Genomic DNA, 16,413 nt, shown 5'->3' on the forward strand with positions numbered 1-16,413 from the left:
ATATTTTAGTATTTCACAAATTATTCAGCTTTTTCCACAGTATAACTTTCTCCTAAATACTCTTCTTTTTAACTGTAAATGAAACAAAAAGTATAAAGCAAAATATAAAATGGAAACATTGGAAAAAAAAGAAAATAAGCATAAGGGGAAAGTAAACAGTACAAAACACTGGTAAGGGGATGTTGGGAACAGACACCGTTACATTCCATAGGAACTATAGGAATAGTTTGCTGTACATAACTGGATAGAACAATCTAAAACAATTAACCCATTGAACGTAATACAACTGAAATGTGCTTACTCGCAGTTGAAAAGAAAAGGTTAATTGTCCCTGTTAGGTTGATACCATTCATAATTTCACTTAAGTCTTTTAATGAAGGCGGTTCTTCGGGATTTACACTCAATTAAATCGCGTGATTGATTATATGGTTGCAAACAAGCCTACTGGCTACAGCGAGAGAACAGAAGAGTGCAGCCAGCACTCTTCAGGCTGACACACGGGTGTGTGGATGGTGTGTATATTCAGCCAGACATTTTTTAGAACTCGATTGTACTTTACGCCTCTGGCATTCTATTCTACAGTCAACTATTCATACTGCCTGACCTAGAATGAGAGTCTCTGGCGAGTGGGATGTTATACTGGATGCAGCAAGAACTATACAATGTGTAATTCTCCATTGTGAAATGATCTTGTGCAATGAGGTGTGGCATCCTCAGTCAAGACCAAACGGCAAGTTCAATTCCAGTTCAGTTTAATGGATGGATGGATGCAAAATGCATGGTACCTCCACTTTTTGTCAAACACATCAGTTGTAATTGGTGTCTTATGTTTCAGAAACACAACACACACAAACAAACAAAAGGTGAAAGTATGTGGAGCTTTGTACCCGCCAAATGGCTTTTGGTTGCTTCAAAATGATCAGCAAATAGGACAAAATAACATGCATGTTAGGCATGTGGCTGTGTTGTGTATGATTGTCATCCTCCACAGAAATGTCTGTTTAGTATGAGCCATAATGCACTGAGTGGAGAATGTGGAGCGGACTGCATTGTCATATCTGAGTGAATCCCAAAAGTATTATCCGTACCTTCTAGCAGAGACAAACATAGAGCTTCCTAGGATGTGTTATGAGGAGCCTGGGGCTATAGTGTCTACGTGGCCTGGTTTCAGAGTATACTGAACACAATATAATCAACAATACCTTCTTTCTAATCTGTAAAAACAATGTCTCTCTCTTGCTCTTAAACAAAAATACACAACCTATTCAGGTTATGTGAAAGACTAATAGGGAAGACGATGAAGTCTGGTGACGAAGTATAAAGTATAAGAGTACAGTGCTGCTATTTAAAGTCAATGACACCCATTCTAGAAAAGCAGTACTACATAGTAGACAAGAACACAGTAGCTCAGCCTAAGGAGTGTAATTAGGCATCTGTAATATTATACAAGACTGTCACCCTACAAGCCGGGGCCAAAACAAATATACAAAAATAACACTTGAGCGCAGTGTGTAGTGTGAATGGCTTCCACTAGCTGGATTAGTGAGCATATGACAAACAACATTATAAAACCACAGAAATGAGATGTAAAACTGTCAATAAGATGAGAGATAAGTGCTATACTGTATAAATAATTGACCCAATGGACGCATGGAAGACATTTGTTTGATTTTGTAGAGTAGGTGAGGCTGCCCATTTGTGCAGTAGCTTAGGTCAAGCTCTGTTGAGTCTCAGCAGAGGTTTACAGAAATACCGTTTGTAGCAGTGACTTAGCTGAACAAGTGTACACACACTGTGCTCCAGATATTATGCTTTATTTTCAGCTCTTTGCAGCTTTGACTCTCTCGAACACTAACGCGCACACAGTGAAGCTGTCAAAATCGTAGAGCATAAGATGAGCATTATGATAACAGACAGACGGTCTGTCCTGGAGTGGTCTGACTCACTGGACGTAGACTGTAAGTACATGTCTGCCATTGGCCACGCAGCTCACGCAATCCTATCTATTTGGCAAGGGCAACATCGCTGGACATAACACTGCCCAAGATGATCGTGATTGGTTTAAAGAATACAAACAAGCCAATTTGACCAGAATGATAATATGTGGAGATCAGACCTTTCTTTAGCTCTGACACAGCGGTGTGGAGAAAGGTCTGGCTGTGGGAGACCTACTGGCATATACACATTATCATGAGCATGCATCCATAAAAGTCCACTAGAGTCCAAAAGCAAAACAAGACCACTTCCACTGGCCACAGACAGACCAAACATTCACACATCCTCTGACAGTGCATCAGCAAACACACATATGCACACACACACACACACACACACACAGTGATCCAAGCATACGGTTAGCAACTGAACCAGTGAAACATTAGCATTCTGTCAAGGTTTCAGACACGACTGCACCAGCTATGAACACAGCCAACATGCAGCAGAGCATAACAACAGAACTAAAGCCGGAGAGGGAAAGAGAGTGAGAGCATAGACAGGTAGACAGGGATGAGTTGGGGACTGTTTGGGAAAAATTAAAGGTAGAAAGTATGAAAAACAGAGAGACGGGAGGAAAAAGACACATTTACACTAGATATAATGATAACAATGTAATTAAAGAGATGATGAAAGCAATTGGGGTACCTTACTATTGAGTCTGGCCTTCCTGGCTTGTTTAGTTTTTCTTTCTCTTCTCTCGGCTGCTTGTCTTTTGCCCAGAGCGGATCCCATCTCTCACACACACAGAAACACTCCCCGTCACACACTCACTCCCTGTAGGTCAGATACAATCCCAATGCCAAAAAATCATCCACATGGCCATATCCAGTCCCCTTGCTCCTCCTCGTCTCCTCTTCTTCTCCCTCCTTCTCCTTCACTACCTCTCGTATTGTCAAAGTAGCACATGCATACTCACATGGTCACGCACACAAACACATCACACTCTGACTGCTCTGCATACACAGACAGAGTAATAGAAAGGATGCTGGAGAGAATAGAGGGAGGGTGGGGGGAGAGTGAGTTAGAGAAGAGGGAGGGAAACTAGAGGGAGGGGAGAGAAGGAAAAAAGAAAGAGAAAATGAAAGGGAAAGTGGGTGGGGGGTGTCGAAGCAAGGAAAGACTAAGATACCCAAAGTGTGAAAGGAAGTATAGAAAATGACAGGACAGAGACATACAAATACCGTAGGATGCTGGAGGAAACTGTTGCTACATTCCAAACCAAGTGTGTAATGACAATGGAAACTTCATCACTATTGACTAATGTGCATGTTTTTGTATCAGAGCTTTTCTGAAATTATGGTTACATTTCAACCAAACTGTTTGTAGAAGTATTGGTATTATGATTGTTTGGACAAATAACACCATTTACACAACTCCAAAGTATGTACACTACATGTGTATTCACACTTCAAGAACACAGAGACACAAACAGTATCTTAAATAATTACTATTTCAGCTCTCGACAACTAGGAAAATAGTGTCTGTGTGTTCTTGTTTCTACACAGATATGTATCTACCTTTATTACGATACTAAATTTCTCTTCCTGTTAAAAGATTATCCATAAGGGGAGCTTTGTGTATGAGGGATTCCCTATTTCCAATGGGAAATATCCTCTGATCCTGTGCCATGCATGCAGCTATGTGTGTATGTGTCAGTGTGTGTGTGTGTGTGTGTGTGCGTGTGTGTGTGTGTGTGCTTGCATGTGTGTGTGCATGATGTGCATGTGTATATATTGGTCTATTATGCAGGAATCTCACATCAAATTTATTGGTAGTGTAAAGCACTGTGGAAATACTCAGAGGGATATGTCATCTCAGAACAATATGATACCTACAATGAGCTACATTCTCTGGGTGGTCAATTGTAAATTGAAAATAATGCAGGAATTCTCATTCATAAATACAATAGATTGCTCACAGCAATACAAAGCCTTGGTGGAGGAGGAATAGCATTACTCTGCAGTAGGTTTTAATGAGTAAGTGTACATGTGAGCTTTCCTACACATGTACACTTTAATGTGAATACTGGTTTAGCTTATGAATAATACTGAACAATTGTTTTACTCATTTTATATTTTGATATTGTCTCTCCTGCTTTATGGTATGAGCATAGTTGAAATGCCCTCACTCTATATGTGCTCTGTGGAGTCATGACCACATTACCAACTAGTGCATTACTAAATGCTGTCCACTCCTTTATATGCCTCTTTAGTTTCTTCCAATACACCCCTTGCCAAGCCATCTCTATGGCCATAATGCCCAAGGCTTTCATTCATGAATTTATATAGAGCATGTCTATTTTTCCATCCATCCAACCATCTGATCTTCCATCCCTAATGTCTATATCTCTGCAAAAGCCTAACAGACCAATCCACTTGAATCTGCATGAGAGCTGTTCTCCAGAACACATACAAAGACTTCCTCACAAGGGCACATACATCTGTACTGATCAATCTCTAGGACAGGCTGAAGATTAGTTCTCTGTTCATCATAAATGAAACGGCATGAAGTAGGTGATCTCGATGGGCGACAGTGGCTCAGTGGTGAGCAGGGTCGTCCTTCAATCAGAGGATCCGCGGTTTGATCCCCTGCTCCGCTAGCCCATGTCGATGTGTCCTTGGGCCTACGGTGTATGAACGTTAGTTTGTCCAGATGGGCCGGTGGCACCTTGCTCCTCCCATCAGTGTATGAATGGGTGAATTATGTAGTGAAGGAGTGTTAAAGCACTACGAGTGGTCAGAAGACTAGAAAAGCGCTTTCCAGGCACTGACGGCATCATAGAGCGTGAGTGAAGGGTAAGTACTGGACTATTTACAGTAAAGACAATGTCAATATGATAATGTAGCGGGTCAAGTTATTATGGCAGTGTGAGTAAATTGCTTAAAGGACTGTTATGAAATAGATTGGAAAATGTCTCCTACTGAAAGCTCTTTCTCGCACTGCATCACCCATTCTGCAGCCCCTCACTACATAGCCAACACCCACACAGGCTTTCATTTTACTTTACATTTTTAACTATATGTTATATATACTATGTATATGTTCAATGCAGCCAGGTCAGTTGGGTTATGACGACTGGTTGGTTCAGATATCGAGGAGGAAAAAAGAATGGAAAATCCTATCAATTATGGCCTCATTTCAAACTTTAGCCTGCGGCTAATGAGCTCCATGCCAGCAAAGTGGGCTAATGCTTGACCTTTGACTAACAGGGCAGCTTGCTGCAGGATGAATAGCGAACATTGTGACTGCTAAGGCTGCAAGAGTCTCCGATAACAGGATTTCCCTCTTTACCCCTGAAAGTCTTTATGCAATAAAGCACATGTACCATTTAGAAAAAAGATGAAGCAAATGTTAATGTGTTGTTACTTTGTAACATCCTTGGCTTAAAGCTCACCTTTCGATAATGTATTTACAGGAGAATATTTAGTTTTTTTCACCAGAAAGAGACTTTAACATCCATGAATACTACAGTGCTACAGATGCTATGAATAAATGTTACTTTACATACCTAAACTCTTGTAATGTAACGCCCTGTTCTGTGTCTCCTGTGTCTTGATTGTTCATTCCCTTCACCTGCAATCAGCCACTCCTCTGTTTCCTTGATTGTCTGATGCCGTACACCTGTGTTTTCTATATATTGTGCCAGTCATTCCCTTGTCTCTTGTCGGTTTGTTGTCTTTATTTCTGTCTCTAGTAGTGTCTCTGTTTCGATGATCAATTCCCAGTCTTTGTTCGCGTTGTTAATTCCTAGTGTTTTTTTGTAGTTGCTTTCGAGCCAGAGTTTTACTGTTGTACCTTTTCCTGAAGTAAAGTGTTTTTGTTTCACCTTAAACCTGTAGTTTCTCTGCACCTGAGCCCCACCCCGTGACATGTATAGTATTTTAAAGGACATTTTTTATACATCTGCATTCATTTAGCATATATTACGATCAACCATTTGACGACTTGGATATGACCATGATATTGAATAGTATTATAAATTAAACTGCATTCCTTCTACATTACTTTCACGGGGGAAGCAGTGGATACTGTATAGCAGGGCTATTCAACTTCAGTAGCAAGTGGGCCGAATAAGAAAATCACGGGGGGTGTGAGGGCCGCACAGAATATTGATCAAATAATGGCTACAAATTAAAAACAGTAATGTATATTTCCACAGGTAAACAGTCACACACGAAAATGCGTCGGTATTGTGTGGCAAAAGTGTTGCGAACAAGCATCACTATAAACATGTTTCAAAGTGTAAATATCCGCTCAAGGTAACCAGTTGTTTCAGATCCCTTCAACCAAACTGTTCCCATGAAAACATAAGAAATGTGACTTAATGGATCAATATAATAATATACACTTTTACTAATCCCCAAGGGGAAATTAGTTCTCTGCATTTAACCCATCCTTAGTTATTAAAAGGTTAAGGAGCAGTGGGCTGCGGTGAAGAGCCCGGGAAGCAACTGGGGGTTCAGTGCCTTGCTCAAGGACACTTCAACTTGCAACTAAGCGAGGATCGAACCCACAACCTTGCGGTTGAAGGACGGCCCTCTTACCCCACTGAGCTACAGCCGCCAATATATAAATGACTTTGGGTGAAACTAATATCTGGTGGCACAGCACACAGACTGCATCTCGTTGAGTGCAGACTCCTTTTGCGTGAATGGGATCAAAACCAGGTCGGGCGATCTTTTTATTTTTTCGAAAATGTATTTCTTCATACGTGGCTGTGATGCGCTGCTCACTTATACAATCGTAATCGCCCAAATGGATATGAACGGTGGCTTGAAGATCTCCAGCAATATGTTTGTGAATGTGTGACGAATCTGGTGCGTGAGACAGAGCCCCGCTGCAGATGTGAAGAGAACACAACGCACGCGCAGGGAAACCAGTAGGTTTGAAAACCAGTAGGGGTGCAACAACGGCAACCAACACGGTGCGTAACATAAAGATGTAACCATACAGGTTTGGTTGAGGCAACAGTGAAACTCAATGGCTCTGGGTTAGATCATCGTCTCAATGTATAAAAGAGGCGTGTCCGTCAGTTTTATTTTTTCTTACCAAGCTATACTGATTTGCAGGCAGTCTTGCGGGCCAGAGTTAAACTCAAACGGGCCGCTAGTTGAATAGGCCTGCTGTATAGCCTACTACAGCAATATAGGTTGTATAATTACCTTCCCAACCATGATGTGAATCTATACTAAATATGTTACACATACACACCAGCATTTTATAAATACATCCACGGTGAAAGATATTTCTCCTGATACCTTCTATAAGGACTGGGCTCTCTCTCAGACGTCTCTGACGAGATTACTAAGGAAAACAAGAAATGATTATGGCTGCTGGAGCTTGTAATGACACATTACTACCTTCATTCTCTCCCATAACACAGCAGTCCTGGATTACTCATTGCCCAAACAAAGTACTTTAAAGAACACTCTGGCATTCACCACCCATTCATGCATGAGGGTTTGTACTCAGTGAGATAGTGTTGGTGGCTGTGTGATTCACACTCAGTTCTCCATTTGAGAATGTTACCCGTTTGACTTCTACTGGACTGTGTGACAGGTTAATCACAACAAATCATCTCTTTGCAGATTTATTGTGTGAAATTCAAACAAAATTGTAGCTAGGCAGAAACTGATCTTGTTGAATAACACTCATATACTTTGTCATAACAATGTAGCACAGTAGCAGACGGCAGCACCTCACACCAGACTGGTTAGATAAGAGACACTATTTGAGAGTATGACTCACCCCTCATCACGGCTTTCATGCATCTCCATCTCATTCACTCTCATTCTCCTTCTTCTCAATTGAAGTGCAAAGCAGGAAACACTTATCGCCCATGAACATACAGAAGATGGGCAAAATGGGCAAAATGGCCAAACAATGTACTCAAAGTTTCATTTCTTTCTAAGTAACCATTTTATTGACATTTCAAAAATGACGTATTCTACTTTCCAAACTAAATGTTGAAAAGTCTCGACAAAGAATTTGACATCCTGACAGAAAAAAATATATGCCAATGTCCTGAACGTCATTTAATTAAGTTGAAATAATAACAATAAGAATACATTATTTTATCAATCCCACATTGGTGAAATTCTTCTCTGCATTTGACCCGTCCTTAGCAGTGAAGCGCCCGGGAAGCAACTGGGGGTTCAGTGTCTTGCTCAAGGACACGTTAGCCGTTTCTCAATATGCGTTCTTGTCCGTACTTTTCTGTACTTGTGTTCTCGTGGACTCGTGAAACGTCATCAGTCTCAGCCCGAGTACATGTTCCAATTCCAAGTCAGCTTCTCGCAAAGCACGGTCAAAATACCTGGATGTGATCCTCCCACTTTCCGGAGGATGCATCAGAGGAGACTTGTGCGTACTCTGGCCAGCCGATATCCTAGAATGCATTTCACACCAGCAACCGGAAACAATAGCGGAGGAGAAAATAAACTACTGACAGTTGACTTTTTATAAATACTACTGTTGTTGAGTCACGGAGTGTCATTTTAAATTAAAAATAAAATCTGTGGAGGTTTGTTATGATTCAGCCTAATAAAGATCTGCGCCGTAGATTTGAGGTTCTGCTCGTTCAGTGAGCTCCGCAGCACCGGGCGGTCAGCGTGCTGTGTGGCCGCCGACAGCAGCCTGATCTCGGCAGGACTTTTTTAAATGCTCCACTGGCTCTGATGTCTCCGTAGCGGTTAAACGTGATATATAATTCGGTTTGGAGGATCTAAGGAACACAAAGAGTTTATTATTTATTCACAATAACGTTAAATCAGTTTGACTGAGGGTTAAGATTCATAACTTAATATTTTAATTAAACTTTAACGTTGAACTATAGCCGTTTCTTTGTACTTTTGACCGAATTTGTTTGCAATTACATGTGTAATATTACTATATAATATACATATATATATATATATATATACACACACAAATATATATATATACAAATATGTATGTATATAACATATTTATTTTATATATATATATCCACACACACACACATATTTATATATAATCTAAATATTTATAAACGATATATATATATATATGTTTTTATTTTGTACACAATATATATCCACAATCATATGTGTATGATTATTTTATTTTGAATTGTGTGTATATAAATATATATATATATATCCACACAAACAATTCAAAATAAAATAATTATATTTAAAGAATAATGAAAAAAGCAGGGTTGTCCCATTTTGTTTGACTGTAAAAACATAATTTACATTGAATAATTGAAGTAAACTCATGAGCAAGAACAGCTGATGTGATGACGTCATCAAGTAAGCTGCTGTTCCAATGGCAGAAAAACCGTCCTCCCGTCCTTCGGAGTCTGGACTCCCAAGACCAAACTCCCAAGTCCAGACTCCAAAAGAACACAAGTCTGTACTCAGTGTACTTGGAATTGAGAAATGGCTTTTGACATGCAACGATGGGACGAGCGGGGATCGAACCGGCTACCTTGTGGTTACAGGACGATCACTCTCCCATCGAGCTACATTAAAGCAAATGATGAATGTATAAAATCAGTATGACAGTATTACAGCTGAATATATTACTGTTAGTTGTACAAGTAGCAGACAATAATTGCTCAATAATGCATAATGTACAATTACAGAGACCGTTTTACTCATAGTAACAAATTCTAAAATAAATGTTGAAAGTATAAGTTGCTAATCAATGTTCTTGAACCACCCAATGTTTGCTAGAACCTCTACTCAAACTATGATGGTGAGGATATGATTAAATGTTCTTATGGGATATACAGAGTTCACTCCAAGGTAATAAATCAGCAACAGTCATTAAACGGTTTTCACTAGCAATCGTCTATTAACAACAAGAAAAGCACTAAGAACATTCATCACACATAAGAGGTGATGGCAGCTTACTTAATGGTCTTACTTAATGCAATTGTATTCATCTGATAATTATGGGATGCAGCATCTTTCAACAATAAAATAAAAAAAACAGCATATGCTCAAAAAAAACAAAATGTAATTTTCTTCGTAAAGTTGAGCTGAAATTGACAATTTTTGACAATTCCAAGGATGAACAGAACTGACAAATGCATAAATGATTAAAACTGCAGTTACATGATTTGTAAGCAACAGCAGCTCTCTACTGTTGCTCTCTCCTTCCTCTCTAACACACAATTGACACCACTAAATCTCTCCAGTGTAGATCTCCTGCCTTCTGAGGAGGTTTGATGCAAATCCATTCAATTAACTCTGCTGTCTGTTCCACCTATCACACACACACACGCACGCACACACACACACACACACACACGCACACACACTCACTCACTCATTCATATCTACCTCATCTACATCTCTTACTGATATCTCCTGATTGTCCAGACCTGTCATTATTCACCTGTCCTCAGATGATCACCTTGTTAGTCACAGCTGCTTCCATAACTCCTATTACTCAATAGTCATGTACAGTAACCAGCCAGTATCTGCAGTCTCTGCCAGTAGCTCTACTATGCCAGTCTTTGTCCTATTCTGCAGCTCTGTATCTGCATGTGTGGCCACCTGCTGGCCCATGACCACCGTCTGTTAGCTTTGACTCTTTGGTTCTATTTGCCAGTTTGGACTGTTTTTTTGTTTCTGTGCGCGAGCCTATTCAAAAAGTAAAGAAGGATTTTACCGAATCCACCTTACTACATGTATACTGTATTATTCATACTTACACAAAACAAAAATTCACAAATGTCACAGTCTCAACCTGATCTCAGAACAAAATGCAGACAGACTATGTCGATATATTTCATTTATTTAAACTATGAACTTTGCTTTAGCCTTTTCTTGAATGTCCAGTAAAGTCTTATTTTTTTCAATGAAACATTATTTGTGATGCTCATCAAGAGACAAAATATATATAAAAGATATTGCATGTTATGTTATGTCACATTATAGTGTGTATGCTCCATGTTTGTAATTGAGGATATAATGTGTTAACCAAGAAAGAAAATTGCTGTGCGACCTGCCGAGAAGGTTTACAAAAGCCACAACACAAGATTGGTGAAAGATAGCACTGGGGTGATATGTCCCCAAATTGGAAATAAGTGAAACTATTATTACCTTCATCTTCACTTCATTTCACTTTAACGTACTGTGGCGGCACAAAACAGACAGTCACACATGAGTTGTCCCTCATGCAAAGCTCTTAGTGCCCTGCAAGGCCGAGATAGAGATCTCCAATTCTACATGTATGAACCAACAAACACACACAGTCAAGCCTCCAGTGAAGTTCTCTTACCAAGCAATGTATTTAAAAAATGGAACATCAAATTCAACCATAGGCTTCCAGTACTTGCTATAATCACTTAGTCCCATCATATCCAAGCTTGGACCAACATCCTTTGCACCACATATGTGTCATTCACTCAGTTTAGAAGGTTGCACCAAGCATACGCTCTTGAGATGTCAGGCAGAGAGTGCACAGCTGATTGCTCTTACCTTGGTATGAAGCTTGGACAGCTGCTTTTCATCCAGGTGAGTCTGGGTGTAGACACGTCTTTTATAGCGGAACTGAAACACAACAACAAACACAAGAGGCTCGACAGATGTTACCCTTTCTCTATGTTTGTGCTTTGACTGCTTCACAAAAAAACGAAACACAAAATACACAATGATAATTAATTGTTCCCACAGTATCAGCTCTTCAGACCAAACGATGTCAAATCATTTTGATTAAATGTATTGGCCTGTCATATAAGAGCGAAAGATAGAAAGAGATTCGACTCATTTTATTACCATGCAATGACATTAGGGGACCAAATGTCTCTGTGTATACAGCTGTCATATTTGTCGAGAGTTCCTACTTGTCATCTTTTCCAAATATTAAATCTTGCTTGAAAAAACATTGCTCATGGAAGCTTGAGTAACAAAATATAAACCACAAAACAATAAAAAATGGCTTTCAATTTCAACTGAATAAATATGCAGGGGAGACACTGCAAACTGCTTTGAGAAATTAAAAAAGTTCATTTTATTCAAAGAAACTAAAGATTTGAATGTAGTGTGTCAACAGAAGTAAAGCATTCAACTCTGATGACGAAACATTGATTGGATTGAGTCTGAAACCACAACACACTTTATATTCTGCAATATAAAGTTGTGACAAAACACATTGTAGAGCTGAACATCTCAACATGAATCTCATCAGTTAACTATGAGAGCAGTGCTAACTCAGAATGGATTATTTCACAGTTGGACCATATGTACAATACCAATTTGTCAAATGCTAAATAATTATTTTGGTTTGTCAATAGACGAACACAGAGCTGTGAAAATGTGTAACTTTCACTGCCCAGGACTTGCGGGTATTTTGTGTGTGTGTGTGTGTGTGTGTGTGTGTTTGTGCGTGCATGCATGTGCGTGCGTGCGTGCTCTCGTCCGTTTCTCAAAACGTTTTTCCAAAAGTGTAAATCCACAATGGAGCAGAGCGGTTTTGAGCTGCTAATCCAAACCTGTCAATCATCTTTACACACCACAGGATTCAGGGAATAACTGCTGGTCAATCAATGACCCACACAGTGCTCCGACAGAGTAGCAGCAGACACTAGCACACCAACACACAAATAGATCGGAGCACACGCCTATTCAACGAGATTGAAAGTCCTACCATAGACTTGAATAAGAGAGGAGACCGATACAACAAGAAACACATCTATACAGCTGTGAGACTGTTGTTTTATTGGTATACGTTTGAAGTATTGGCAAATGTCATTGCTGTTCTCCTGGCACAATATGATGTCACAGATATTGATCCGTAGGTAGAGCGACATTTCATCGTCATTATTGTTGATATAGCCCAGAACTCAACCACCAAAGAAAACCGATAATAATTTTAATAACAAGATATATTTCAAATTACAAACTATCAGAAGTACAAGAACAATAGCAGCATCTCCCAATGCATCAGAGATTGACATTAAACTGTGCCGTAAAGTGGAAAGTAAATCTGTATTATTATGCTCCTTATATCTTTACACGTAATAAAACTAGTAAAAACAAAGACGGACAGTCAGAAAACCACCTGGAATCTTTACACCACTGTTATTACAGCATATCTTCTTTATATGCCCGCGTTTCTCCGAGATCATAAACCATAATGGACAAGCATAAAATGATCTCCAAGAGATGACAACCATTGCAGACCTCACACTATCAATGAAGCGTGGTATGATTATGCTAGATTTGACTGACAGATCATGACAGGACAAGCATACTCTGCATGCACAGCATCATGCCGCGTGAGCACATGTGGATGCTTGTGCTGCATACACACATTTTCATTCTAAAAGACGACAGCAGATACTGTATAACAACCACAATAACGTATGAGATGGTTGAACCGCAACAGGTATCGCATGTTTAGTAATTATGAACAAAATGACCTGAGGCACAACTCCGGTGGCCCTAAGGGTACGTTTCAAATAGTTGTGACATACTGGTTGGCTGCAAACACCTTGTTGGGCAGTGATCTGACATTACTGAAGTTAGTTCACGCTTACATTATGTGTATGTCTGTTTAGTCGCCTTCTCATTTTCCAGGGCTGGATTAACTGAACAATCAAAGCAATTTTTGTCAATTAGTATTATCTTTATATGCATTCATTGTCAATTATTAGCAATATGCTCTCTGTACTTGTACATTATATACTAATGCTAATAACCTTGCTTGCTCGTGCTAGACTTTGGTCCTAAGTGTTTTCTAATGTTAGTTATTCTCTTGGTGTGCGTAGAACTCGTGAAATACTCCACCTATATCTTGCAGAGCTCCTTATTAATACTATTAATCCAAAACACACCCAAACACTTATACGGTTGGGTTGCTGCACTGTGTCCTTAGTGTTGGGTTAGACCTTTTATATTCCGTATATTACATAACTATCACAGCGTCTGAAAAGTTTTGTAATCTGGGAATCGATTCACAATTATAAAAGTTAAAAATAGCAATTCTTATGTGAATTGATTCCCCCCCCCCCCCAATTATTTGGAGGTACATACAAAAAGATGATGTATGATGTAGTGGCATGTACTGGACTACTTCTTTTTCTATCTCTAGCTCTCCCCTGCCAACACTCCTTAAAGCCTCATACATACACATGATCCATACCTACCTCCAGGTAAGGTACGGGAGCGATGGATGGGAAGGGGTATTCCTTTAGCTCTCTCTCCTCATCCAGAAACTTGCCAGCCTTTCCGTTGTAGGCCGGCTGGAATAGGCCATAGTTGAGTACATCCTTCAGGCTCTGGTTGAGAGTACACAGGATCCGCTGCTTGGACAGCCAGATTGGAGCATCCACATTGAATTTCATACATTTCTGCAGAGGCAAGAGCAAAAAAGGGTGGAAGGTTTTTTAAATATCACAGATTGCACTTGAGTTAAGAGAAACCAAGAGATTGAAGAGTGATATTTTACTGAATTAAACAAATATAACATAATTGTGTTGACATTTTTTCTCAAATATTAAATATAAATGATTTAATTACAGATGAATATATTGTAGGCCTACTACCAATGTCATGCCTGGGGGAAAAGCTAGGCCGTTTATTATAATATGCAATTCACATAGGTATGGTAGCATTTGAACATAATCCATTACTTTTCACAAAAGGTCATCCTGAAAGCGAGTGGTAGTTCCCATAGTGAAGTAAACAAAACATGAATATGAAGCAAAGGCTCTTACAAAAAACACTCAACCCACATCCATTTTTCAGCAGCGTGAATTTTATTCTACATGAGATTGTGCATTATTCATGCTCTAAAAAATTGAGCTGGGAAATAGAACTGCTACACAAAAAGATGCAGTAGCTCTATATTCAGTCATAAATGAAGCAGTTCAAAAGCACTGTATGAAGTAACAGCCTACGGGAGAAACAAGATTAATTTGGTTAACTTCTGCGCCCTAATTAACAAATGTACACGTAATACATAGACAGAGCGATAACCTTTTATTCTCCAACTAATTAATTACAGATATTAAAAAAGTAGATGCTTTGGTTAACTGTACCGCACATACTTGGGATAACGATGCTGTTTTACACACTTCCCTCTTTACGTTGTGGGGAGGAAGAGAGAGCGCGAGTGTTCACACACCCACATGTAATAAATCAATCACTGCTGCCTGCAATATTGATTCGGCACCTCAACTCTATCCTGTTCAGTATCACTGTGTTTCTGACACTAAGACACAAATGTTGAGAGACCACTACTTATCACAGCAGCACTGCACAACTAACCACCACATGCAGACGCACACAGGCAGCTCTGACTGAAACATTAGTGCAGCCATTTAAAAATTGGTACGCCTGGTTAAAAAAAGAAAGAAGCATTACTGTAGGTGCAAAGACATAAGAGCAGGCATAATTCTCACATTACAACTAAGAGATAGAATTCTGACCTTTGATATATTCATAAATAGATAAAAAAACATGACTAAACGAATGTCATTGTAGAGTTTGTCATTCTAGATTTAAACCGTGATCAAAAGAACACCTAGACACACCGAGGCAGACATAATGTTAGGATGAAAGGGCAAACGAGTGGCAATATCATGGGACAGCCAGTCTTTCGGTCCATAAGTCGTCCTGCAGAGTAATCAGCATGTAGACGGCATTGGGTTTTTGAGTATCAACGTATCATCTGCATGGATGTCATACGTAGAAAATGAAATGTTGTGATAGATAAATGTAGCAAATGCAGAGAGAATATAGAAAGGTCCCAGTAATTTAGCGTTTGATGAAGTTAAATCCTCCAGAAAACAAACAATGTCTCGTTGTTTTGTTTAGATATGATATAGGGTTAGGGTCATTGTAAAGTCTGACTCAAAACTCCCAACTGTTGACAACAATAATAGCATGTTAAATGTGGTTGTGGTATGAAGCAGCTTCATAATAATGCTTAAAAATACATGGGCATGTTCACGTAGAAAGATGCCATAGGCAGTAACCTATCCATACATAACTCCAACTCTTCACTGCCTACTATTGTTATTGTAGTTTTAGTACTTAAACTTGAAAACCTGGGGAACACACTAGATAGGAATATATTCTCCCAAAACTAACATAAAATAAAGCTTTAAAAAGTCGCATCTTCACTTGAGATAGGTTGTCTTTTTCATTACACAGAGAGACGATGGAGGGTTGAAGAGATTTAGGGTTTGAGATTAGAAAGGCCTCTTGGGACTTTCTACTTGAAACGGAGGGATTTTACAATCTACTCGCAGCCACACAGCAATAATTGAACAACAACAAATACACACATCTGGAACTTCAGAGAAGAATATCTATTCAATACCGAAAATGTGTTTTTTAAAGAAAAGGCTTTCAACCTTAACCAAATCGAATATACACACACACAAAAATGAGGCAATAATACATTCTTCACCATTAA

At 39.3% G+C, this 16,413-nt stretch overlaps 1 protein-coding gene across 18 annotated transcripts in view; it reads right to left on the bottom strand.

Moving 5' to 3' along the window:
- Positions 1–16,413, bottom strand: part of shank3a (SH3 and multiple ankyrin repeat domains 3a) — a 175,741-nt gene that overhangs the window by 86,034 nt on the left and 73,294 nt on the right. For 17 of the 18 annotated variants that reach the window (XR_008831987.1, XR_008831989.1, XR_008831988.1 and 14 more), the window contains exons 4-5: positions 14,138–14,341; positions 11,469–11,540 (exon numbers count right to left, since the gene is read on the bottom strand). Coding sequence is in view for 10 of the 18 variants with exons in the window: in XM_056416032.1 (XP_056272007.1) it covers positions 11,469–11,540; positions 14,138–14,341 (276 nt within the window). In the remaining 8 variants the exon portion in view is untranslated. Of the gene's footprint in view, positions 1–2,640; positions 2,690–11,468; positions 11,541–14,137; positions 14,342–16,413 lie in introns of those variants that run through there. The other variant, XM_056416042.1, reaches the window with a different exon arrangement.

The sequence above is a fragment of the Pseudoliparis swirei genome, chromosome 6 (genome assembly GCF_029220125.1).
Source record: "Pseudoliparis swirei isolate HS2019 ecotype Mariana Trench chromosome 6, NWPU_hadal_v1, whole genome shotgun sequence".
NCBI classification, from domain to species: domain Eukaryota; kingdom Metazoa; phylum Chordata; class Actinopteri; order Perciformes; family Liparidae; genus Pseudoliparis; species Pseudoliparis swirei.